Source organism: Castor canadensis, chromosome 10 (genome assembly GCF_047511655.1).
Source record: "Castor canadensis chromosome 10, mCasCan1.hap1v2, whole genome shotgun sequence".
In the NCBI taxonomy this organism is placed as follows: Eukaryota; Metazoa; Chordata; class Mammalia; order Rodentia; family Castoridae; genus Castor; species Castor canadensis.
The window spans coordinates 84,414,715-84,442,413 of NC_133395.1; the positions used below are offsets into that span (position 1 = coordinate 84,414,715).

At 44.8% G+C, this 27,699-nt stretch overlaps 1 protein-coding gene across 7 annotated transcripts in view; it reads right to left on the reverse strand.

The window, feature by feature from the left end:
- The window catches only part of Spata13 (spermatogenesis associated 13), a 310,379-nt gene that overhangs the window by 72,484 nt on the left and 210,196 nt on the right, over positions 1 to 27,699 (reverse strand). For 6 of the 7 annotated variants that reach the window (XM_074043734.1, XM_074043736.1, XM_074043735.1 and 3 more), the window contains exon 2: positions 13,449 to 14,972. In XM_074043734.1, the coding sequence (XP_073899835.1) occupies positions 13,449 to 14,840 (1,392 nt within the window). In that variant the 5' untranslated portion in view covers positions 14,841 to 14,972. Of the gene's footprint in view, positions 1 to 1,550; positions 3,915 to 13,448; positions 14,973 to 27,699 lie in introns of those variants that run through there. The other variant, XM_074043737.1, reaches the window with a different exon arrangement.

Below are 27,699 nucleotides of genomic sequence, written 5' to 3' on the forward strand. Positions count from 1 at the left end.
CATGGCTCATCAACCATGAAAATTCTGATAAACAGCCAAAGAAGCAGGAAGGGACTTACAGATACTTACTTCAACCTCCTCATGGAGCCCTGAATAAGTGGCTGACCCAGGGCCACACAGCCCATTAGTGGCCACAAAGATGCTCCCAGGTGGGCCTCAGAACTTCTATTCCAGCAGCTACCCATCACTCCTCACCTGCCCTGCCCCCATTGGCTCTTCCTGCCTGGAGGGTGCCTTTAACTCCAGTCACCACTGACATACTGTGGTGTAAGAATCACTACAGTCCAAGGCACTGATAACAGATTCCCTACCCCTGCCCCCAACTCTGTCACCTGCTGAAAAGAGTCTACCAAAAGAATTCCATTGCCATAAATGCCACCCTGTGACTTTCTTGCAACCAGGAAATAAAAAATCCAGGCCTACACAGATATTGTCACAAAACTATTTTCTTCCATTTATTCTCTATGGGCACATTTCTCTTTCCGTAAGTGCCCTTCTCCCCTTCTCTTTTTCCCTTTCAGGTGGCATAAACCCCCAAATGCTAATCACCTGCTGGAGTCAGACTTTCCAGAGAACTCCCAACACATAAGAATAAACACTTGTCTTTGCTTTCACTAATTTATCACAAATCACCCCAGGGACTCTACCAATGAGAGGAGATGAAAAGTTTTCCTGCCCAACACCACCATGGGAAAATGAAAGAAATCATAAAAAGTTACAATCATGTTCCAAGTTATATATGAAAAACAGATTATTATGGATGGTTGAAATAAAGTAAATCGTCTTAAGTACACAGTAAAATAAATCCATTTATATTACGATGCTTCGAAGAAAAGGTTCAGAAACTTGCTATAAAATATGAGTCCAAGAAAATCAAAGGCAAGGAATAGTCTTAACTACTCACAGATGCACAGGTAGTTTTGGGGGTTCCCCCCCCTTATGACTGGGGGATTTAGTTTGTTTTGTTTTTGCCCTTACGTAACACATAGCCTGTTTTTCCTTACTGAGGGAAAATAAGGAAATACTCCAGAAAACAAACAGGGCTGGGTAAAGGTGCCCAAGACAGGCACCACAAGGTGGGGATGGTAGAGACTGTTCCTTCACTTGTCACTCCTCTGTGTCAGCTCTGTCCCACACAGGGAGTGATCACAGATAAAATCCAACTGCGACTAGCCTTGGGACTATACAGTGCCACGGAAGTTATACACAGAGAAAACACTGTCTCCAAAGGGCACCAAACATTCTAGGAATTGCAAAAGTTTGCTAAGCAGATAACACAGAAAATTAAAACATCAATTTCATTCCCAGTACAGAACACAGGATGGGGGGAAAACCCCTTGGATTTCAGCCCACAATCAAACATTAGTTCTCAGTCAGAAGAAGAGAGTTAAATCCCTTATAAAAACAAATGTGAACCCTGGGGAATAGTCTCAACTAAGCCTTTTTTTTTAAGGAAAGTCTATGTACTTCCAAGATATGGCCCAGGTTCATTGGCTGTGGACACAAACACACGCACCACCAATCAACCTTCCCCCAAACTGGGGACCTACCTCGGACTTGGACATGGGCAGGGGCGGCCCACACACACACTGGAGGAACAGGCAGTTGACCACGTCCATGTTCTAGAGTCTTGCCTTTAAAAGGGTGTAACCAGGGCCGTACATGGCCATGCAGAAGAGCTCTGCCTCGTCCAATCCAGCAGTCTCAGCTGGATCACTCCAGGACTACATAAAACTTGAATGCCAATTCACACAAGTCATAAACCTTTGTAAACACACTCCCAGGAGCTGCTGCCCTTTTAACTCTTGTGTCTCTGCATACTTTTAAAGTATTTTCCCTAGCAGTATGATATGTTTCTTCCTACACAGAATTTCTTTTTTCACTTTACAAAAATAAAAAAGTCAATATAGACTGTACCTCCAGCAAGACACCTCAAAACATGTCTTTGAAAACAGAGTGAAAGCCAATTATTAACCCAAGAACAAGAGAAAAACTGCATGAAGTAATGTGATTTTACATTGTCCACTCTAAAGCTCAGACTTACAGTAAGCCTTAAGGGCCAGTCAAGAAGGGTTTGGGGTAGACTGTGTTCCTCAAAAGACAGGTGTTGAAGTCCTAGCCCCTGCAGAACCTGTGAATATGCTTTTATTTTGAGACTGCCATCTTTGTGGATGTAATCAGGTTAGAATGGAGTCACTCAGGATTAGGTGGACCCTAATACAAAGGCTGGTGTCTTTTCAGAGGGGGAAATTTGGGCATAGACAAACAGGAGAGGGAGCAGGAGAGAGAGGACAAGGCTCACCACAGTGAGCAGAGGCACCCACAAACCCAGCACGGGCTGCCACCAGACTCTGAAAAAGAAGGATCTTCCCTCAGAGCCAGGCAGGGAATGGGGTCTGCCCAGACCTTGATTTTAAACTTCTGACTTCCAAAACTGTGAGACAATAAATGTCTGTTGTTTTAGTCAACCACTTTGAATAATTTGTTATGCCAATTCTGGTAAACTAATACAGGAAGGCAATAATGAGAAAGAAAATATTATAGGCAAGGAAATTAAAGATGCTTTGTGAATATTTGAAAAAAATTAAACTATAGCAAAGGAATTCTGATAGAGCCAAAGGTTTTCTGAAGGTGAGTATTAATGCAATAGGCTAACCTCACACATCTTCCCTGGGGTCCACGGCCTGGACACCACCACAGAGATGGAGGTGAGAAGGGAACACACACAGCAATTAATGCTGCAGAGGACGCAGTAACAGCAGCAAGGAAAGACGCAGGACTTTTGTTGTTTGGTTTGGTTTTTGAGACAGGGTCTTCTTATGTAACCCAGCCTGGCCTCAAACTCATTATCTTCCTGCCTCTCAGCCTCTGAAGTGCTAAGATTACAAGTGTACACCACCACACTCAGCTGAAATCTGAGATTTTTGAATGCTTATATGGTCAGACCTATGCTAGGCACACACATTATCTTATTTAATCTTCACAACCACCTTAGAGGCAAGAACTATTTGTCACATTTTACTGATTAAGACATTGGGGCTAAAATAAATAAAATAACTTGCATATTTTCATAGAGTCAGAACAGAGAGGGCCCATCTTACAACTCAGTTTATCTGATTAAGCCTGTCTTTTTACTCTGCAACCCTTGGTGTATACAGAAGGAAAGAACTTCCTAACTATTCTTTCTCTTAGATGCAGAAATGGTTTGCAGGAACAGGGTGGGAATAATAGTTATTAGAGCCTCTGAGATAGGGAGCACCAGGTAATCTGGTGAGACCTACAGACCCTGCCTCAGAAATAAACTAGAGATGATGGCAAAGCAAGCTACTGACTTAGTAACACAATTGTCAAAATATCAAAAGAACTGCAATATAGCGATAAATGTCACACGTGAATTAAGAAGATTAGGGTTGGGCCTAATAAAAGCATATTCTGATGAGTATATTATATTTCATGACATGAACAAAAACTTTCACATGTGAAACAGACGTGTGATCAGAAAACATCACAAGTATTGCTAAAGTCGCTCTAATTTGATGCTTACATTCGCAATGGCAGGAAATGCAGTGTTTTAGGTAGAGGCTAAGAGAATAAACTGCCGTCCTTGCTCCCTGGCTTCTGCTAATGGAGCCCTGATGAACCAGAAAAATGAGGTTTATGGCACTACGTCTTACACAATCTCGACTGTAGCAGCTCACTATTTAGAATTATGAGTCGGGTGTTCCATACCTGAAATGCGTGGAACCAGAGTGCTGCATGTTTTTTCAGATTTTAGATATCTGCATACACAAAATGCAGAATCTCAGGGACAGGACCCAAGCCTACAAGGAAATTCACCCATGTTCATTCACACCTCATGCACATGGCCCAAACATATATATTTTTAAAATTTTTTCTTTTATTCATATGTGCATACAATGTTTGGGTCATTTCTCCCCCCTTTCCCAGGTTCAGAAAGACAGAGGTCACATGTTTTCTCTCCTATGTGGAAGATAGGCCTAATGCAAGTACAAACATTATCATATATTCATATAAATATATACAAAACGTGTTTCCAAAAGTGGGACTGTTAGAGGAGACTAAAGGAGGAGGAAAAGAAGGAAAGAGATAGTGAGTAATTGTGAATTACATCACATCTGTGTAGGAACAAGACACAATGAAACACACTGAAAACTGTTGAACAATACAAGGTAGGGGGAAAGGTGGGGAAGAGTAATGGAGGGGGTTAGACTGATTTAAGCACAATATATTTGCAGGCGAAATACCAAGACAAAAATTCCACTGAACAACAGACACCCAAATAATGAAGGACAGGAATGTTAAACAGGTTATTTTAAAGGGAAGGCACTAGCAGGAAGGGGAAGATAAATGAAGAAAGCAAACAGGGTGAATATAGTTGATGTACTTTCTATACAAGTATGAATATAGAACATTGAACCTTGTTGAAGTCACAACAAGGAGGGGACTTGGGTAGGAGGGAGAATAATGGAGGGGATGAATCAATTCCGGGTATTATACAAGCATATTTGGAAATGTCACAGTGGACCTGTATAACTATCATAAACTAACAAAAATGTTTTGTTTTTTAAATAAAGGACAGGAAAGTAAAACAGGTCCTGTCTGAGTATGGGTACCAATGGGAGGGCATAAGGACAGAGTGAAGGAAGGCAAATATGGTACACTCATATATGAAAATACAACAGTGAAAACTGTTGAAATTGTTCAAAGAAGGGGGAGAGCGAATAAAGGAGAAAAATGGGGTGAATCTAATTAAGGTATACTGTAAGCATTTTATGTCAATGTCACAATGTCTCCCCTATTCAACTACAATATGCTAATGTAACAATCAGCAACTAAATAAATAAACAAAACCCTGACAGGGCAGATGATCCTGTCACAAAATGTTAAATTCACTGGAAATACACACACTGGCAGTGCTAGGGAACAAACCCAAGGCCTTGCCCATGCCACACAAGGACTCTATTTTTTTTTTTTTTTTTTGCAGCATTAGGGTTTGAACTCAGGGCCTCTTGCTTGCAAGGCAGGTGCTCTTACCTCGTGAGCCACTCCACCAGCCCACACAAGTACTTTAACACTGAGTTACACCCCAAGCCTCAGAAAAATATTTCAAAAAAACCACAAATAACATATTTTAAAATGATCTTTCCAATTATAATTACAATTTCTGTGATTCAAATTCTAGGCTACCCTTATCAAAGAAAATGAATGAGAACTCAGTAGGGTATGGGAACTTATGATCTGTCATATAGAAGAAGAGATGGCTGAGGATATAGCTCAGTGGTTGAGTGTTTGCCTAGGACGCATGAGGTCCTGGGTTTGATCCCTAGTACTGAAAAGAGAGAGAGAGGAAAGTCAAGAGAGAAAGAAAGGAGGAAAGAAAGAGAGAGAGAAAGAAAGAAAAAAAGAGAGCCCCAGACAAGAACCACCAGCTCTGAGTTCAAACCCCAGTCCCACAAAAAAAGCTTCTACTGATAAAAAGCAGAGGCAGTTCAAAAATGGAGGTAGAATAACTGGACAGACACTCATATGTAAAAAATAGATACACAAAAATGATGAAAAACAGGGCAACTATAAAACTTCCAGAAGATAACACAAAAGACAATGTCTGGGGCTTTAGGATGGATGAATATTACTTGGCAATAACACCACAGGCAGACAAAAATGGTAACTGGACTTTCAACAAAGCTGGAAATTTAGCCAGGTGTGGTGATGCACAACTGTAATCATAGCACTTGGGAGTAGAATACTAAATTTGAGGCCAGGCAGTGAGATCCTGTCTCAAGAGACAAACTTCGGCTCAGGGGTGGAGAGCTTGCTTGGCAGGCTCGAGGACTGGGTTTGATGAGGGAAGAGAGAGGGTTACTAGAAACTCTGCTCTTCAAAACATGTGATTAAAAAAAAACACAAAACAGACTATGAGAAGATACTTGCAATTCAAATGATCATGGCTAATTGACTGGTCTAAGGCCCGGATAGTCATCATTTCTGGATCGCTGTGTCCTGTGAGGCTGTTTCCAGAAAAGATTAGCATTGACAACAGTGAGCAACGTGGGCAGGCATTATCCAGTCTGTAGAGGACTCATAACAAAAAGGCCAAGGAACAGAGGAGTCCCACTTCCCGCTGCCGCTGGGCCACAGGTGTGCGAGTCAACACCTCCAGGACGACACCAGCTCCTCATCCTCTGCCCTATTCTCAGGCCTTCAGGCTCAGACTGAAGCATACACCTGCTTTTCTGATCCCTCAGCTGGTGATAGCAGATTCTCCTAGAAAATCACATCGACCAATTCCCATGGTAAATTACACACACACCCCCCTATTGGTTCGGTTCTTCTGGAGAACTCTAACCATCATATATCGAAAGGATCTGTATCCAGAATACATAAAGAAATCTAAACAGCTCAATAACAAGAAGACAATGCAATAACACAGTGAGCAAAAGATCCAAATGGACAGTTACCAAGTACAACTCACCTGAGCATCATTAGGGAAATGCTAACGAGGCCCAAATGAAACTACGCTAAACCCTGGGGTGGTGAGCGTGTTCTAATTTGAGAATGCTGCTGGCTGCACAACCATATAAACTTACCAAGTGACTGAAGCATTCACTTCACAGAAAGCACAGAGCATAAGGCAGGTCAGCAGTGCCCTACTGTCAGGTGTGAGCAAGGAATAAGACTCCAAAAGGGCCAGGGGGAACTTTTTGGGGAGATGCAAGTGTTCTTTACCTGGATTAGGATGGAGGGAGAGCTGCACAATCCTACACATTACCCAAAATTCAGCAAACTGCAAATTTGCAGTGGGTCAATCTAATGTTATGCAAATTAGACCTCCATCAAACTGTGCATAAAATCTTAAGCAGGCTTTCTGGGACCACTACATTTACTTCTATAAATCTTTCCAGTTCAAATAACCATGGATAACTTCTAAACTGTTTAAATCTCCCAACCAGTGATTGGAGCAATCCCAAGAGCAATGTGCAAGTAGCCTGCAAAGGGCCGACACACAGCAGCAGCACCTGAGAGCAGTCATTACCCATGATACCCTCATCACCACCAGAAAGCACCGCAGTCCCAATCAAATTGAAAACAGGCCTGAGTTAGCCCCTGCTCGCCTGCTAGCTTATATCATACCATAAACTGGAGGGAGGCTTTATCTTAGTGATACGGTAGCATGCAAGTGCCACAAAAATCCCTTCCTCCTTCTGTCCAGTTCCTCGAGTTTGTGGCTGGTTTGATTGTGGCATCAACACAAGTTACCTCCCAGGGACCAACTGTCTCTTACACCTTCCCCATAAACACTCACACACTCACTGAATAGATAGACTGCTGAATCCACACCCCTTCCATAGCTTAAGCACAGGCCTCCTGACCTCTGGATGGGGGTCCTGAGGGCCTCTGCTTCCCCTTGGCCACCCCTGCCACCCCTCTCCACAAAGCTTGTCTGCTCTACCTCAGTCCCACAGTGCCCATGATCCCTGCTGGCAGACTCTAGCCATCTGCAGGGCAAAGTCCACATGCGCAGGTGGAAGCAAGGCCTGCCTAATGGTCCGGACACACGTGGCCAGTCTTATCTCCCACTCTCCACCCGTCTGCCTGTACAAGTTAGGCGGGTTAACTTGCAGTGCCCTGGGCACAGATTAGTCACTTGGCTGGACTCATTCGAGCATCCTTAGTGTGCACTAAATACACACCACACCCCGCGACAACTGCTGTGGTAGGGTCTCTGGTCAGCACAAGCTGAAGGCGAGGCGAACGCAGGTTAGAAAAGATAAACCTAGCAAGCAGCAGAGCTGAGGCCCGGGTCAGCTTCCTGTCAATGAATCCAGAAGGTCCTCAGCACTGCTCTCCGCAACCCCTCTCCCTAACTTTCTTCAAGACCCCACTCAGGGACCCTATCCAGTTCTGCCACATTTGCCCAACAGTTATTAACTCCACCTCTGGTGCCACTGTGGTACCTCGTACATTCTCTTGATGAACCCTTTTCACTATTATTATACTTATTTATATACAATCCAGTCAACAGTTAAACCGTGAACCCAGAAGAACCACAGCTTCGAAGTTTAAAAAAAAAAAAAAAAAAAGGCGGCAAAGGCCAGTTGTGATGGCTCATGCCTGTAATTCCATCTACTCGGAAGGTGAAGCCAGCCCTAGGCATAAATGTGAGACCCTGTTAAAAAATAATTTAGCCAAGTACCAGTGGTCCATGCCTGTAATCCTAGCTATTCAGGAGGCAGAGATCAGGAGGATTACGGTTTGAAGCCAGACCAGGGAAAGAGTCACAAGACTCTATCTCAAAAACACTCAACACAAAAAATGGGCTGGCGGAGTGGTTCAAGTGGTAGAGTGCCGCCTAGCAAAACTGAAGCCCTGAGTTCAAACCCTAGTATTTAAAAAAAAAATAAAAGAAATAATTAAAGCAAAAACGGCTGGGGGGCATGGCTTAAGTGGTAGAGCACCTGCCTAGTACACGTGAGGACCTGAGTTCAAACCCCAGTACTGCCCAGCTCTCAAAAAAAAAGAGTAAAGAAAACGGAAACCTCTCTTTTCCTGTGTCTGCTACACAGCAGGGCTGACAGGGTATTGTGGCTCAAGGTTCTTCTGTCCCCCCACAATTTTATTCTCTTCATTGCTTCCTTATGTATTACATGCCCACACTCAGGTTTCAAACCCATATCACCTCTCGGTGACTTGGCAGTGAACTCCTGCTAGCTTTTCTTTTGGTTACTTTTCCTTCTAATTCTCCTCTCTACAATGGATTAATTTCACCAAAACACAGTTCTGAGCCTTGGAGGCTGGATTCTCTCTCTGCTCATAGCTGTGCCTGGCTCCTCGGAGCTTACCAAGTCACTGTAGTGATGTGAACAGTGTTCACAACCTGGTCTTAATGACTTCATCTTCATTTGGAATCTTCTGCATCAAACCGAATTACACTCTCCCCACCCTCTGCAATGACAGACAACCTGCAGAAATCCCACTTCCAGTCAGGTCCTGTCACCTGGCCACGCCCTCCTCGGCGGCACAATCTGGTACAGCTGGACAAGAGCTGCAACTCTTTGAAATTCACAGCATTTGCTTCAGATCTTTGATGGGCCACATACAGCCTCCCTGCTATCACTGCGTCCTCTCACTGAGCTACACCCAACTGCGGTCTTGCACCTGGCACATGCACAACCCATTTGGTTTGGTGCACTAGGATGAACACACCAAGTCTTGTGCATTTTTAAAACAATTAATGCAACATCAAATTCACTATTTGAAGAAATCTCAGCTCCCTGTAAGACTATAATACAATGTTATATACAAAAATATTTCTGAAAAAAACTGTCCTTAATATGCCCCATCTTCTTTTTCTTCTTTTTGCAGGGCGTGGGGGGCTGTCCTGGGGTTTGAACTCAGGGCTTTGCACTTGCTAGGCAGGTGCCCTGCAGCTTGAGCCACATCCCCAGCCCTCTTTGCTCTGGTTACTTTGGAGACAAAGGTCTCACTTTTTGCCTGGCTGGCCTGGACCACGATCCTCCTATTTTATGCTTCTCACTGTAGCTGGGATGACAAGTGCGCCACCACATCCAGCTTTCCCATTGAGATGGGGTGTCTCGAAAGCTTTTTTGCCCAGACTAGTCTGCAACCATGATTCTCCTGACTTCACTTTCCCTCATGGCTTGGGGAATGACAGGTATGTGCCACTACATCCAGATGGGGTCTCACTAAATTGCTGCATGGGCTGGCCTCTAACTGCTATCCTCCTGATCTGAGCCTCCCAAGTAGCTAGGATTACAGGTGTGAGCCACTTGCGCAGGCTTCGACCTATCCTAAGAAGTCAGGTTACTCGGGGGTGGCCCAGTCATCTAACAGGGATAGAGATCAGCACACCGGGGCAGCCCACATCATGGTGCTAGGATAAATTGTAAGAGGCACAATTTCAAGGTTCCCGTGACCCTCACAGGTAGATAGTCACTCCACATTCCACAAGTTCAAGTTTACCAAGGTTAGGTATCTCCTGAATGGCAGAGCCAGGCCCCAAACAGAAGCATGCACTCTCAAACTACATTTTTCTTTTTTTGTGGTACTGGGGTTTAAACACAGGGCCTCATGCTTGCTAGGTAGGTGCGCTACCACTTGAACCATCCTCCCAGCACTGTTTTGGGTTGAGAACTTTTAAGACAGGGTCTTGTGAACTATTTGCCCAGGCTGCCCTTGAACAGTGACTCTTCTGATCTCAGCCTCCCAAGTAGCCAGAGCCACCAGCACCTGGCTCTTAAACTGCATTTTAAACTAGGAACTAATTTGAGACTTGTTCAACAGATCACTATTCCTCCAGCAGGGCTGACCACAGGTGGCAGGAGGAGGCCATGTTTGATGAATGAAAGCAGCCAGCCACTTCCCAGCATTTTTTCACAGTATGGCATACTCTTGTGGAGCTGCTATGAAATCCTCAAGGTGATATTTTATTGTTACAATAAATAGCTGACACTGTTTACAAGTAAGTGGTTCTAAATAAAAATTGTTCTCTGTTATTGAAAGTGTATGATACACTTTTTTTTTTCTTGGCAGTACTGGGCCTCGTGCTTCCTTAATCAGATGCTTTCCCACTTAAAACACGCCCCCCAGCACTTGCTGCTTTATTTTTCAGATAGGGTCTCTCATTTCTGTCTGGGTCCAGCCTAGACTGAAATCCTCCCATCAATGCCTCCAGTAGTTGGGACCAGAGGCACATACAACCACACCTGCCTTATTTGTTGAGATGGGGGGGTCTCATTGTTTGCCCAGGCTGCCCTTGAACCGCAATCCTCCCAATCTCCACCTCCTGAGTACCTAGGATCACAGGTGTGAGCCACCCTACCAGCCCATAATACTTATTTTAAACAATATCAAATAAACATAGCTTGAATTTGCTTTACATTTAGACACATACTGCCAATGGACTAATAATAAAAAGTGCAATATGTATTAAAGACCGAAATTTAATTTTGTGTAATGTTATAAAATAGACAAAAACTGCTTTTAACCCACGAAAATCAGAATTCTTGCATTTTGCAAAATGTTTACATATTTCATTTTGTTTGTGTTCTGTTCTCAATGTCAAAATTAAAGAAGGTTTCAGGTCATACTTTACAGGTAACATTGATGGTGTCTAATATAAAATGCAGATTGCTTCACACATGCAGGGAAAGTGCTCTAACAATGAACTACATGCAGACTTTATCTGTTTTTTAATTTTTGACATTTACATTAAAAACACAAGAGGAAGCTTGATGTGCTACCTAAAAATTTTAAGGAAATGGAAATTAAGAATGTGATGAGGGTCTTGACTCTGCAGGATTACGAACATGTATGCGCCTTTAATAAGTTGAACTGCAATGTCAGTGTGTCTTCTGCTTTCTGCCTGGTCTGTTTTGCTGATCTGTTGTGAATAGATGTGAGAGTATACAAAACTAAGAATAGCAAATACTGATATAAAACTATACCAGAATGGCCAAAATCACCCCAGCAAGTAACTGATGCAAATGTCTGCACATACTCAGTTTATATTAATATCTTAATGATTCTTTTAACTAATTTTGTTAAGCAAAATACAACCCCATATTTAACTAGGCTTATGCCAAGCCTTTCTTAGGGAGGAAGGGCTCTGAAACATCAGTGGGCAGGCTGGAGGGTCTGGGGAAGGAAGGCATCATCTGGACGCAGAGTGTCCTTCAAAGTCCATGTGTAAAGCTTGATTCCTGGGGTGGTGGTTCTGGGAGGTGCCGTGGGCCTTTAAGTGGTGGGGCCTAGTGACAGAGGTCATCAGGTCATTGGGGCATGCTCTTGAAGTTCTCCGTCTGTGTTTCCTGGCTAGGGATGTGATCACTCACTCTGACATCCACTCTCTATTCAGAGATCCACTTAATGTGGTGCTGCCTGATACTGGAACTGAACCACCAGACCAGGAGTCAAAATAAACCTCTCTCATTCTTATTTTTTGGAGACAAGAGTCTCACTATGTAGTTCAGGCTGGCCTTAAACTCTCAACTCCCCTGCCTCTACCGTCTGAGAGGTGGGATAATAGGTGTGTGCCACCACTCCTAGTGAAAGTAAACCTTTCTGTACATCATAACAGCCTGTATCAGGTACTTTGTTATAACAGTGAAAAGCTGACTAATATTCCCAGGAATGAGTAAAGGTTTGTACAATTAAAAAACCAGAGCCAGCAGAACTGGAATGCCTTCCCAGACTGGTAGCTACTTTTGTGCCTTACAAGACACAAAAGTCCCTCTATTAACTCAGAATCACAGGAGAAGCAGCCTCACTTTTCTGAATACCCAGAGTCCCTAGCACTAGGGTCCTATGGGCTAATTTGGATCTCCTGAAAGTATATGCGATAATTCTACATTTTTTCTAGGTCTTTCTCAAAGGTTCTATAGTAAAGCTGCCTCTGAATAGCAAATATCAAAAAGGAAAGGTGTGGAGACACAGGCTTGTAATCTCAGCACTTGGGAAACTGAGGCTACACAGCAAGGCCCTGTCCCAAACAAAAAAACAAACCAAAAAAGATAGTCCATAGGTAGTCCTGGCTTCTGAGCTTGCAAAACTAGCTGTGTAATCATTTACCCACAGGCGTTCAGACAATACTGAAGTCCGTCTAGGGATTGGTGGGGAAGGAACAGTTGCTCAGGAAGCATTTTCCAAGGCAAGTACCAATCCCACCTGTAAAACAGCCCAGGAATAGATGTGACCAATAACTTGCAATAGATATGAAAGGATGCTCCCCGTTCTTCAGCTGTTAACTGTAAAGGGACAGTAATAAATACATTTATAAAGTGAGCATTACACAGTAAAGTCAAGCTGTCTGGATGTTTGACAGGATGTGAAAAGAACATTACCCTTGCAGCACGTACAGTTATTAACTGACTCTATTCATGAGAACTTGTTCTACTCTAAAAATAAGTACAATAGCTATTATAAAAACAAGCAGTGCTCCTGGCTGACAGTACCAAAATGCGTGTTTCTAATGCATTCCTAGGAAATAAAACAGAGCTAGACATGTTATGGTCTCTCACTACAGAGAATTTCATTTATAAGGATTCTATTGGGAAGGATGCAGAAAGTTTAAAATATAAAGAAGATACAGTTAATAAAAATTATTTCAAAGTAAAAAATCTGAGGAGCCCTAATAGCCACATGGAGTCCCCATCCCCACCAATCTAACAGTCGATGCTCAATAAATGCCTTTTCAGTGAATGGTGTGCATGGAACCCCACATATTAGCCATTTGTTTCTAAAGAGATGGAAATTACTCCCGCATATGGTAAGCTGCATCTGACAACTCCCTCTCTGCTGGTCCCTGCGACTATTAGCATAGAACCACGGTCTGCAGCACGGAGGACCCAGGACAGTGCAATGTACTGGACAAGCAGCCTCCTGCAGGAGGGACCCCTCCTGTACCCTACCTCTGCCTTCTCCTCTGGACTGGCCACCCCAGGGCTCAGCTGAGAGTGGCTGCCACCATCTCCATCACCTCTGCCCTCATCACCCTCTGGGGTTTGCGCTGAGTTCTGGGAGGGAGCAGAGTCTTCTGTCCTGTCCTCACTGTCAGCTGAACTCAGGGACAGCGCGCTGAGGCTGGCGGGGCACCCGGCACTTCCGGGCCCAGGACTCTGGGGGCTCCGCGGCTTGGGCGAGGTGGGCCGCAGCGGGGTGGGAGGCTGCCCAGGGTCACAGGGGAGCTGGCTGGCAGCGCTGGAGTCCGGGCAGGCTTGGCGCAGCCCATCCTGGTCCTCGGGGCAGGGTGCAGGGCTGGAGGCCAGCGGAGGGCGCACTGCCCCGTGCTCGGAGCCACTGCTGCAGGCGGACACGCGGCGCGAGTAGTCGTCGTGCAGCCGGCTGTGCGGCCGTGGCCGCTGGCCAGTGCCACCAGTGTCACCCGCGTCACCCGGGGCCCCGCTCTGGGGGGTCTCTCTCCGCCAGGCGGCATCTGTCACATTGCTGACGAGCCTCAGGAGCCTGTCCAAGTCCTTGGCCCTCACGGGGCTCCTCCAGCGCTTCGTCCTTCTGTCCGCGTCCGCAGAGGAGCTGCCTGGGTTGCTGTCGCTGGGTCCCCGGGCCTCGGCCAGGTTGGAGGTGGACTTCCGCTTGAAGGAGCTTTTCTTCAGGAAGTTCAGGCTGTCCGTGCTCTTGCTCCTCCTACACAGGGCGCCCGTATCCCCCGGGTCCTGCAGGAGGACGGCACAAGGAGCGGGCTCCGGGGCCGGCTCGACGTCCTGCAGGCTGATGCGGCCCGGGCCGTAGGCTCTGCGGATGCTGCGGGAGCGGTGCGTGCTCCTCTGGAAAGCGTCCTCAGGGTCCTCCGGGTCCGAGCTGTCGGACACAGTCCCCTCCCCCAAGACGGGGACATCACCCGCCTGCCCCGAGGACAGGCACCTGCTCGGATTGACTCCCATGGCCGCACCATTGGAGATAGCCTCAGGCTCCCGTCCATCTTCCTTGGAGGCCCCTGAGCCCTCCCGGCTCTGAATTCCTTGCAAAACAGAGGACTTGAGCTTTTTAAAGGATCCCATCTTCCGGAAGGAGGCCAGGGCGGTCCAGGTGGAGGAATTCCCCACTAGGACCACCGAGCGAGGCCTCTCAGGGTTGACACTCATTCTCTTCCGACTCACAGAGAAAAGGCGTACAAGCTTGGAAGGGCTGAGCCTGGCCTCTGGGCCTTCGCTGTCGCCACTGGGGCTGTTTCTGTACCCTCCATTCTGACATACTGGGGACGTCACCATTTTGGAGTCCTTCAGGTCAGAGGCTGAACAGGTGGCGGCTGCATCTTGCCCTTGGCCATCCTGGGCTGTTGTCATGTTCTCGGCAGGGGTTCAGACCCCCCCACACATCTGTGTCTGTCGGCCCCAGCTCCAGGCCTTCATCTCTGAGGACACAGGTCCCACTTCCACACCTGCTCTGCACATCAGGCTACCCAGCGTGGCCACTGCCTGCAGCAGAAAACAAGGCAGCTGTTTAGTCACTGTCCCCACAGAAGAGCCATTATCATTAGAGGCTAATAATTGTGACTAACAATCGCTAACAGAAAAAAAAAAAAAAAAAGACAAGTCCCTTAACAGGGCTGATTAAATTAAAACTACTTTTAAATTAAGTTTTACTCTTCACCAACTCATTTCATAATACATTGAAGGGAAGAATGCAAATATACGTTCCTAAAAAAGAAAAAGGTAAGTTATGAGTGGGCCTTCAACTGAATTCAATGAGCTCTGTTTCAGTAGAAGTTTCTTTTTAAAGTGCTGGAAAGAAAGTGTGAAGGCATTATTGAAGACTGTGTGCTCTCACCAGGTGTATGGTCCACACCTGTAACCCCGCGGCTCAGGATGTGCCAGCCTTGGTTACATAGGGAGATCCTGTCTCAAAAAACAAAAGCAAAGTGAAGGCAGAGTGGCTCAAGTGGTAGAGCACCTGCGTAGCAAGCGTGAGCTCTGAGTTCAAACTCCAGTACTGCCAAAAAAAAAAAGGAGAAGGATTGCACCTTCCCTTTCCTTGAACTGGAAGGACTCTCTTATCATCACAGTAAGACACCAGCCTGTGTTATGTGCAGAGCAGTGAACATGCAAATGGTTTGAGACTCCCGGGAGTCGTGATGCAGCCAAGATGCGCTGGGCTGCCTGCTGTCTGAAGTGGGCTGTAAAGTACCAAGTACCAAGAAAGTCGATCGCTGCACGGTGCTGCAGGGACACTGGGCAGAACGGACCCAGCACCAGAAGGATGAGGACAGGCTTTGCAAAGAAAACACAGTTTTCAAAGATGCTAAGTGGTCAAAGAATGAAGAGATATGAGGACAAGACTGGTGTATCAGACACAAGAACTGGAAATTAAACAAACACTGTATCTTCCTCCCTCCTCTCTCGTGCCCAGACCCTTCCCACCCCACACCTGTGTCCATACCTGCCCCCACCACACACCTGGGCCCAAACCCTTCCCACCCATCACAAAGTAAAAATCCAGTTGTCCTTAACCTTTCTCATCAGGCCAAGACCTGCCCAGCCTTCACGGGCTAGCGTAAATGTCACGGTCCTCCTATTCTCAATACACAATTAGTGAATAAATAAATAACAAAGGAGGACAACTACAGAGGCCTCAGTGTGTGCTGAGCCCTGCACTATGGTCTTCAGAAGCAGCATGCCACCGAGTACTCATGCAAACCCAAAAGATCAATACACAATTCCCACTTTGTAGCAATCAAGTGAACACTTGGGCTGTGTGTCAGCGGTCCTGCAGCTGTCCCTTCACTAAACTAATAAAAACAGAGCTGGGCACAGCTGAAATTTGCACCTCAAGCACCTGACTCCAATCCCACCTCATGACCCTAACGAATGGAAACCCTGCAGTCTTCAGATACCTATCAAGGCCATTACCTCCAAGACGGTATTCATGGCAGGAGAGAAGGAGGAAGAGGAAGTTGTAGAAAGACCCCGAGGTTCAAACCTAGCATTCTCAAGTGCAGAATTTGGCCTTATGCAAAGGGCTGAAAGGCTGGTTCCACCTGGGACCAGGGAGGCCATAATGACTTCACCTGGCAGCCAACCTATTAATCAGAAGACTGGCCAGTGGGCTACCATGTACCCTCTGCAGTACGATGCTCTTGTGGGGAAATCAGGGGCCTGAGGAGCTGTGGCTGTATTTGAACCAGCCATACAAGCAGAGTCATCTCTTCACAGACTGGATAAGAAGTCCATAACAAGTTCCAAAAACAGTCCAATATTCAGTGTCTCCTGTCCACCTTCACCAACTGGGGACTGTGGTGATTTTAGTGTTTCAGGATCCTGAAATGAACCACAGCTTAATCAAACATTCAGGTCCAGCTCACGACACTGACTGGCTGTATATTAAGTAGTAATGATGGTCACATGACTTGCATTACACACATAAAAAGCAGGATCCTTGCTTGTAGCGCATTATCGACAGCACCACTAGAGGGCACTGTGAGACCTTTTCTAAACCCATGAGGAACTGTAGAGGGGACCCTAAGGTCTCAGGACATGCAGAGAAGCACTCCAGTTAATGTGGGGTAGTTTTAGATTGTTCCCTAGAAGACACTGGGCGAGGCTTAAATTCTAAACAGTACTGTCACATGATCTTCAGTACCTGTGCTTCAGTGCCATCTGTAAAATAAGAGGTACCATCACTTATGTCTATGACCAATTAATGGATTCATGATCTCCAGTGGGGACAAGGATCAGGGCAGTCCCTGTAATGAGTTCAAGATGGTGACAAGAAACTGGCATGAAGAAAGACGAGTTGGGAACACAGTACACAACTGGCGGGGGGCAGTGAATTAGGGTGACCAGTGTCTAGCTGGCATAGAAGTGAGGAGTTGCCCAGGATGTGCGAACTCTCAGTGCTTAACAAACTGAGTGCAGTAGGCAGGATGGCATAAATGGAAGGAGGGCTCAATGCCATGAAGTAGGGAACTTAAGGAGAAAACAGTTTTAGAAAAGTCTGCACACCTTTTTGTCTAACACCTTATCACTCTTTGAGACCAACTGCAACGTGTTACCTTCTCTGGGAATTCCTTCCTGGATGCCCTAGAATGAATGCACTTCTGTGCGTCCACAGGGCCCCTGGCACCCCACCCAACTGTGTTACCATATTGTATGACAGTTTTACCTGGCTGCCTTCTAACAAGTCCATGTACCCTTTGAGCATGTGTGCCTTTTACACTGAGATTATTTAAGGTTATCTTGATTGTGTCAGTTTCCTTGACTTGTCTGTATCTGTACCAAAGTGACAAGCCATCATTATATGCCACTATGTAATTTGTAGATATAAAACTTACTTAATTTTAGGATTCAGACATCATAATATTCATGCAGAAAACCTGAGTTTCATATTCCAAGCAAATGGAATCCCAATGCAAGCAGGAGTAGCTATATTCATATCTGACAAAGCAGACTATCCCTCAGAAGGGATAAAAGACTGACTACATATTAATAAAGGGAACAATCCATCAAGAAAATGTAACAATTATAAACACATATGCACCAAATGTTGGTGCTCTCAATTTCATAAAACAAATAGTACTGAACACACAGGGACGGATAGGTCCATCTACAATTGTAGTGGACATTTCGATACCCTACTCTCATCAGTAGATAAGATCATCTAGACCAAAAAAATCAACAAAGAGAAAACTTCAGAACTAAATGATACCGTGGATCAGGTGGACTTTACAGACAGAAACAGAATATTCCAAATAGCTGCAGAATATATTATAAACACACATTATATACATGTCTGAAAGTGTTATAATGAGACTCATTTAAAATGTACAACCCCCCTAAGGTAATTGGGCAACATGCTTTTAAAATACTCATGACTTAATATTTTGTTTGTGAACTGAACAACACAATTGTTGTGCACTGCTTAGAAAGAAGTGAAAATCGCAGAAAAAAAAGCTCTTCCTGGAACTGAGTAGCATACCAAGTTGCATTACTGGGAACTAATGCGTTGACCTCTCTTAACTTACAAGGGCTGCAATTCAATTAGTGGTATTATAGCAAGCCTTCTAAATCATGGGAGTTCTGCCAGAGATATTTATGAAAGACTACAAGGACAAATTTTAGATGGGATATTGTGAAATTCAGTTGTCTACAAGCTGCATTCCGGGTGTGTGAACTTTACAGTAGAACATTTCTCCCTGGCAGTAGCAAGAATTCTCTAAAAACAAGAGTGACCAGCAAATTTAAATTTGTACTTAAATTTGAAATTCCGGAATATCTATAAGGTTAAATGTGCAAGCAGGAATAGTACCATTATGTTGATGTAAGTTAGAGAAAATGTGACCCCATATGGGAACACACTGAACCCTGAGATGCTACAAGAGTGATGTGCAGATCTGAAGCCCAGTGCTTGGAGAATACCACCTCCCATCTGGGACCCGTGTGACTGAGGGACTGACTACCACCCATCAACCAGCTTAACCTTCCACCTTTCAGTTATGCTCACACAAATGTGATCCAAAAAAATCTTAAGTGGGATATTTCAGAAGTAAACAACTCATGCGTGTTACATCGCATGTTTTTCCCTGTCGTGTAATGAAATCTCATGCCATCTTTATCTGGCCTACCCAGAACAAGAATCATCCCTTTGTTCACACTATACACACTGCATACACTTCCCACCCATAAGTAACTTAGGAGCCATCTAGGTTATCAGCTCAACCACTGTGGTGTCACACCACCTGTGTTCAAGTAACCCTTATTTTACTTAATAATGGCCCCAAAGCACAAGAGTTACAGAATTGAAACATGCCAGAGAGAAGCTATAAAGTGCTGCCTGTACATGAAAAGGTGAAACTTTACCATGGTTATGCATGTAAAGAAAACATTGTGTGTTTAGGGTTTGGTACTATCTGAGGTTTCATTCATCCGCCAGGGGTCTTGGACACACCCCTGTCCAAGGGTGCCCACTGCTGTGCTGTGAGTGAAAGCACTACAGGCCAGGGTGCAGAGGGATGCCAGTGTAGCCCCAGCACTGCCACCTACTGGTCAGAACTGGGGGTCACCCTACATCACTCCTGCAGATCCCAGGGGCCACCAAGTCTAAGAGATTCTACCACCCATCTCAGCCAGCCTTGCGCAGCTTAGAGCTGCCACTACCTCAGTTCCTGCCCGAGGAGCCCCATCCTGGACAGCTGCTGTGGCTTCACAACTCTCCCATATTACATTCTGGTTCATCTGCCACCCAGTGTCCTCCCAATCTGCAAATGGAGCTGGGTCCTGAGCCCAGTGTCATCAGCTGTGCTTAGATATAAGAAAGATGTGATGTCTTTCCAGCCTGGCTTTCAACACCATTCACCGGCCCTGCTGGGTTATTCAGTGACTCTTTCTGTGCTGCTCTGTCTCTGCCCATGGCCTTTTCCACTCTTAGACGCTTCTTACAACCACTGTTGTCTCTCCACTTTGTAGGCAACAATTCCCAGGTTGTCTGACAAGTGGCTCCCGGCCAGGTTTGGTTACTAACCATGGCAGAAGAAGCAATGGCAGAAGATGAAGTCAGGTGGGAGGAAGGGAGGCCCAGGGATTTCTCCTCCCCCTCTCTCTGTGAGAGCTTCTGAAGGTGCCTTTCCACCACTGTCTCACTTTGTTTCTCCCACTCATGTCCTAGATCCTGCCAGGTGGCCACAGGTCCTGGCTCAAGTGGCTGCACCTCTTCTCTTTACTTCCAGTCTAGGGTCAGTAGCACCTTCATCACTTGTCTTTGAGTTACTTCATTGTCCTCTTTTTTGTCTCCCAACTGTATAAACACAACCCTGCATTAAATTCTCTTTGTTTGAAACACCTAGCGAGGCTTCCCTTTTCCTGACTAGTAGATAAGCACTCTGCCTTTATTAATTCAAATTAAGTCCCATTCAGATGTTCTCCTGGGCTCTCAGTGCCTGGTGCATAGCTGGGCTCCAGCACTTACATAGTGTGGGGACATTCTGCTTTCTTTGTCTGGTTTTGCTACTGTCTTCTGAAGAGACTGCAAAGTTCTCTGAAGGCAGAAACCATATCTGATCTCATTCTATCCTCGGCATTCAGTCAGCTGAATGACGGAGACTGCATGAATGAGGACAGCACCACATGTTTTGCATCTGTCAGATAATCCTTCCTGTGGGAGTGGTACTAGTCCTGCTAGGATGCTTAGCAATGTCCATAGGCACTTGTGCCATAGGGAACAAGAAATTATCATTAAGAGCGAGAGCTCAGAGCCATCAAGGTGTCATGCATTCGTCTCAAAGTTGTGTCTTTGAAACTACTGAAGTATATCATTTTTAATCATAAAACTGCTGCATTTATTGATAATATTGACAAATAATTTTAAAAATAGAATATTAAAAGTGACAGTTTCCTAAAAACTTCAGTTTAAGGATGTTTATGATGGTGATAGTGGATCTATTCCTGAATGGCTTTTTAAAAATATTCAGTTAAAATGACAGTTTAGTATCCTATGAAAGTAAATACTGATATGTAACTAATTATATTTGGTCACTTTGTAACTACTGATACAGATATTTCATTTTAACTGAAAATCACTTTATCAACCAAAGTTCAGTGATTTGAATCTCAGATTACACAAAATGTGTACCTGGGCTAATATAGCCATTAATTTTTAAATACACTTTCCACAGCACACTTAAAATTGGGTTTTTAAGATTAATGTCCAAATGCAGACATTAGCAAGCTACACTCTAACCTGCAAGTCTCATGTTAATCAGTGTCATCTGAGTGGAAAATGTTCAAAGACAGAGCTGGGGTGTGAATCAGGGCGGGAGTGAGCGCTCAGCATGCACGAAGCTCAGGTTCCATCCCGTAAGCACAGCTCCAGTAAATCTGTACTGAATTTAAAAAAGTTCCAGGGATTACTAGGAAGGTTGTATTTCTTCTATAAAACTATACATGTGTTTAAAAATATTTCTTCTACAAAATTCATCTTAGACATATTTGATGCAACCTTACTTTAATATTTTCACTTCTCTTCATTCAAGTTATTTTAATTTTATAAAATGTAAAACGAAAGTAAAATGGAACATAAAATAAGCAGGTAAAATAATTACTACTTTATGAATCTCTTCATGCAGGAAATTGAGATTGAATGCATTTATAGTTGGGTTGAGAATAAGATTGTCCATTTCACAGCAACAATGTCCTATTAAATTAATACAGATACATATTTTGTACAATCTGAGTAATTACTAAGTGATCACTAAATTGTGATGACTGAAAAAATTACAAATGTATAGCCAAAATATACTCATAATTAGTAACACTCAAAATAGGTGACAGCAGTAAGTGTGTTACTTTAACTGCAAACACACAGAATGTCATCTGTAGTAAATTATAGCTTGGGGATTACAGAAAGAAAGGCCCTTGGTGATAAGTCTTGCTCCTGCACTGGACAAGCCCATGGGACTTACCCTCTCTTCCTGGAAGTCCTGCCTTATCCTGGATCCTTCATGAACCAAAGTGAAATTGGGAGTCTGGCCAGAATCTGGACAATTCCAGCACACCATAGTTTTAAGAATGTCTTATATTCCAAGTGGTGACTTACATAGTCAATTTATTTCCCTATAAAAAAGAGTCAAAATGCTGTTCTTTTAGATCAGTATATCCAGTTACATTAAACTTATACACTACAGCTATGACTTCATTTAAGTACCATTTACAACATCCTATAGGAGAGCACATCAAGTTCTAATTCCAGGGAGGAAATGATTTCCTTCCCTTACTTCCCAGTCCTAATCCTGGATTCTCTCTTTCCCTCCTCCCCAGCCCTAATATCTACACCTCAGTAAAGGGAAGAAGGCCTCTCATCCATGAATCTGAAATCCTCAGCATCTTCCCTGTGCGAGCAGGGAGGAGGGTGCTCCAAAGAAGCCAGGAGGTCTGGCTTCATTTAAATATTCAGTCATTCGTGCATGGCTATGCATGCCTGTAATTCCAGCACTGAGAAGACTGAAGCAAGAGGATCAAGAGCTTGAGGAAAGCATGGGCTACATAGTGAGGATGCCTCAAATAAATAAATAAATAATCACTTAAGTTGAATGGTTATAAATTGGAAGTGTGTGAAACACCATTAAATGTGTGTAACTGTAGATAAGATTGAATAAGATCAGTAATCGCATCTTTGGAAAAGGTCCCCAATTTCTTATATGAAATTGTCATGCTTATATGCATGACAGCTTGGCCAGCCTTTTCTGGGTTACTGGGCTAAACCACATTCCTGTGGGTGAGAATGATGCTTCTCCAACAGGGATGGATATTTGCTTTGTCAATCTTATGGAGCCATGGGGTGGAGGAAATGAGGATTTACAAAGGCAGGCTTTAGACCTAAGGAGAAAATTTCCCTTCTGTTGCTGAAACTGGGGGACAGGCAAGTGATGTCCTCTTCTGCTGTCCACCCTGAGCATAGTTCTCAATGCTTAGTAAAGCTGTGGCTTCTGCACCCCTCTTCCTCCACCCTAACATCAACTTAGGGGCTCAAAGAACCCTGGGAGACTGTCAACAGCAGCTCTGAAGACAGTTTTGCCTTGCTTTCCTGCCACTCAGCCCTGTCCTCCACCTGCCCGGTGGGAAATACAATAGCCACAGTTATCGCCAGTTTCTGGCTAGGACTACCTAGTGTCTGTCACCAGTGCCAACACTGATGTCACCATGGAGCCCGTGTCTCCACACAGTTGCCATTCATAGCAAAGAAGGTTTCCAGATGGATGGCCCTAATCTTGGAGGCACTGTGAAAGTCACTGGAGCAAAAACAATGTCTGTGCTTGCTTCAGGCAGACAGGCCAGTATGCAGAGGCAAATGTCGATGGGTTCACAGGCTTGGGGGAGCTGGCAGTATAGCTAAGAGAGTCCTGGAGAGGGCTGGCACTGTCTGTGTACCCACTGCTGTTTTTATGGAAGAGCATGTACTCCTGTTGTACTGTCCCCACATTTATTTCAGTAAGGTTTCTTCTTTTTGCTCTTTAAAAGGCAAAGAGGGACTGAAGGAGTGGCTCAAGTGTTAGACCACCTGTCTAGCAAGCACAAAGCCCTGAGTTCAAAACCCCAGTACAGTCTTAAAAAAAAAAAAGAAAAAAGAAAGAAAGAAAAGGCAAAGAGATTACTTTTCAGCTCAGTTTCCATCCAGGAGATAGTGGTCATAATGCAGTCAGAGCAGCCCATTCTGCATCACAAAGGACAGTTCTAAAAGGGCCCTTCCCTGCTCTATCTGGTCAGACTTGCATTAGCTTCCACGTTAAACAGTAGCTGAAATGTCCTCTACTGTCTAATTTACACTGCTTGCCTTTGATGGAATGACAGTTGGACACCATGTTCTTGTGAGTCCTTGGCACATACATCCTCCTTTAGGAGCTGCCTGACAACAATGTGTGATGACGCCACCAACGAGCAAAGCTGTGGTGACCAGCTACTGTTCCCAGGCAGCTCCAGCAGGACATGTGGCCTGGTCTATGGCCACTTTGTTAGAGGTGGAGGCTTTTATCACCAGCACAGCCTTGAGGACACTGCTCAAACATAAGGAAAGCTTCAAGTAGTTAATTAGGAAGTCACATTCTCACACCCTCCACACTCAAAGGATTACACAGGCCCAAGTACTGGGAAAGCTAGACAAGGGGGGAAAGCGGGAAGTGGAGTGAAACTGTTAAGGGAATTTTTTTTTTTTTGTAGTACTGAGGTTTGCACTCAGGGCCTTGCACTTGTTAGGCGGGTACTCTACCTCTTGAGCCACTCCACCGGCCAGTTCAGGGATACTGATAGGGGAGAAAAATGTGGCACAATTATCAGGCTGTGACTGCCCAGCACCCATTTCTCTCTCTGCACAGAGCTGTTCTACAAAAAGAGAGCAGCTGGCAACTCAATTCTATATCCCCACAAAGACTTGTGGGCAGAGCTTCCAAGGGATCACCAAGCAGCTGCAGCATCCCTGTGTTGTTAGGTTTGGCACCTGCTGAGAGGATGGGCACAGCTCTTGTGCTGGACATGCAAAGGCCTCACTGACATCAGTTGTATAGATTGCAACAGTCTCAATACTCCCTCCAAAACTCATCATTTTTGTTTTTGATGCTGGGGATGGAACCCACATACTAGGCAAGAGCTCTACAACTGAGCTATACCCCAGCCCTCCAAAACTCATTTTGAAACTTGACTGCCATTGTTTGAAGAGGTATTAAGAGGTCAGGCCTTTGACAGGTTGAGTGGGTTCATGATAGCCAGTGTCCTCCTCTTGCCTTCTCTTGTGCCTCACTTCTTCACCCTCTGACCATGTGATGCCTGCCTCTATGTTACTGCACAGCACAAAACCCTTGCTTTGGATGTCCAAGACTCCATGTGTGGCTCCTTGATCTCAGACTTCCCAGCCTCCTGAAACTTGAGGTGAATAAACCTTTAGTGTCTATAATCTCCCAGTCAGTGGTATTCCGTTATAGCGGCAGAAGATGGACTAAAACATGGATATAGCTCTAGTGGAGACGGCTGTGATCTGCTCTGTTCTCTATGACCTGTGAATGGGGCAGGGAGAGGAGCAGCCAGTTCTAAAGAGTTCACCACCCCCTCAAGATCCTAACACCTTCCAGTTCTTCATGGGCGTGTTTTCCATGCCTCTCATGTTCTGGTTTCCTTCTTAATCATTCTGTCATTGTTAACCTGGGGACCTTCCACCCATATAACTTTACTCACACCTTCAGCCCCAGGCCTGTAGGGGGACAGCCAGGCAGCACTGCATGCACACTGTTCTTTCCTCAGCTGGCGGATGGTACCAGTGGCGGATGGATCCCTATAGAAATAGGACGGGGCTCGTGGCCCACTTGGGTACACTATGCCATCCCACTGACAGGGTCCTTTGACACAGAACTTAATAATGTTTCGAAATATGTCAGATGTCTGGTGGGTCCTGAAATGAAACAAGTACAAATGCTCCTTGACTTACGATGGGGTTATGTCTCAATTAAACTCAGGGAGAGTTGAAAATATCACATGTGAAAAATGCATCTAACCACCCTTCCATAGGGAACCTCACAGCTCAGTGGCACAGTGTGCTGCAGACAGTCATTGGTGTTCCTGTGAGCACAGGCATGCGAGCTGAGGCGGCTGCCATTGCCTACATCAAGACAGGATCACAGAGAGATCCAAAGTGAACTTCCAACTGCAGTGTCTACCGAATGCACTGTGAGACAGTCAAAACTCTACGTCCAGGGTTGTGTGCATTATATTCTGGTTTGGTGAGAAATTCAAAACCAGCTTAGTTTAGGTTTGAAAAAATCTAGAAGAAAATGGATTTGTAAAGAGAATGTTATTCTCGTAGCATGACACCTTTCATGTTAAGTGTAATGTTGATAGGTACAGGTAAATGTTAAATTAAAATGGAATTCTAGATCCAAATTTCTGAGTGATGGATTTAAGCTTACTATGAAGGCACCTGGCCTGTGATGGTGCAGGTTGTTGCTTTAAGGTAGATCCACTTTGTCCTATCACAAATACTTCCTCCCCCGGTTCCAAGGTCATGGCCAAGCGGGTATGTTGTGTGGCCAGGTACAGTAAGGGACCAGCAGAGGAATATCTGAAAGTGAATGTAAAAGAACATGACTGCTTTTCCCAGAGGCATTCAGAGGAATGCCTCTGAAACCAAATACATGTTAAATGCTATTATTTCATTTTAAAACTGGCTCTGACTTTTCTCCACTAGTATGGAGAACATATGCCCTAGGACTCTTTGAAACCTTTACTGTAAAGAATAAATAGGTTGTGTGTGTCTATGTGTGTGCAGGGCTCGAGATTAACCCTACCACTGAGCTACACCCCCAGCCCTTCTGATTAAGAGATATAAATATTAGATGTTGCAAAATTTTGAACAATTAATATTCAAAATATCTACTTCAGTCGATTGCTCAGAATTTAAAACACATTTTCCCATTAGATGCTCATATTATCTCCTCAATCTAACAATTCATAATGCAAATCAACTATGTGAATAACAGTAACTAGACTGCTAAATAATCGCTCATTAGTTATTACTAATGAACAGTAAGTGAGTCATCAATCTCTGAAAAGATAAACCTGATGTCACTGGGGTAGCTCAATGGTAGCAAAATGGAAAGAAAGAGAGAGAGACCGACCCTTGGCAATACTTTGCAGTGGGTGTCATTGTCTCTGACATTCCCTGATTCTCTGGTCTCCTCCCTACACACTCTTCTTTTGGACCTGCTCTCAGCCCTCACTATGTTTCTGCCCCCATCCAGGGATCTGTGCCAGCGTGTGGATAGGGGCGAACAGGAGTAGGCTAGCACACAGAAGGAAACTTAGTTTCCTCTGCTGCAATAGCGTGCTACCACACAGAAGGCAGACCTGCTGTGTGTCAACCCCTTGCACACAATACCCGTATCTATATGGATCTGACTGCTGTTTGTTGTTGTTCCTCCCAATGGCAGCAACTTGAAGACTCGAGGTAAGAGTGACACTGGGAAAGCACTTACCCCAAGTGGCAACTTTCTGAGCCTCCACCTGCCCATCACCCAAAAAAGCTGGTCTTTCATTCATTCAATATCTGGCAAAGTGGCCACTCAGAGGTGGACTGCAATGTGACCCATGATATTCTAATTTCATTTTTTAAAAACAACCCTGGCTTCACCCTTTTCAAACCCCACACCCCAAGAAGCCTGGCAAAGTCTGTTGGCTCATTCTTTTCTGGTTATAATTCTAGAACTATAATGATATGGCAGTCAACTCTGTAAGCCCCAATCCTCCCTCTAGACCCAGAGTCCTGATGCAACAGAGCCTGGGGTTGGCAGTAATCAAGCTTGCATGCCCCTGGGGTGGTTACATGAGCAGCTCAGAGCCACATGCAGCTAAGAACACCTGCAAAGACAACTAAGACCGTCATCATTTGAGCAAGCATAAATTTGAAAGGAGCACTGTCATCCTGTTAAGTGAGGTTCCTGGGTTTGTTTCTCTCATTCTTGGACAAGAGTAAGCCATGTAGAAATCATCAGCCACTCATTCTCTCAGTCTCACACCTAATGTGTCCTTGGTTCCTTCTGTCTGAGTGCAACTAAGGCAGGCATACACTAGAAGGACGGTAAAAAGCAGACACTGGCTCAGCCATCAGAGAGACTTATAATTAAGTGTGAGCAGTATTATGGTCCTGTACTGGCCTCCTTCAGAAGAGACACCAGCA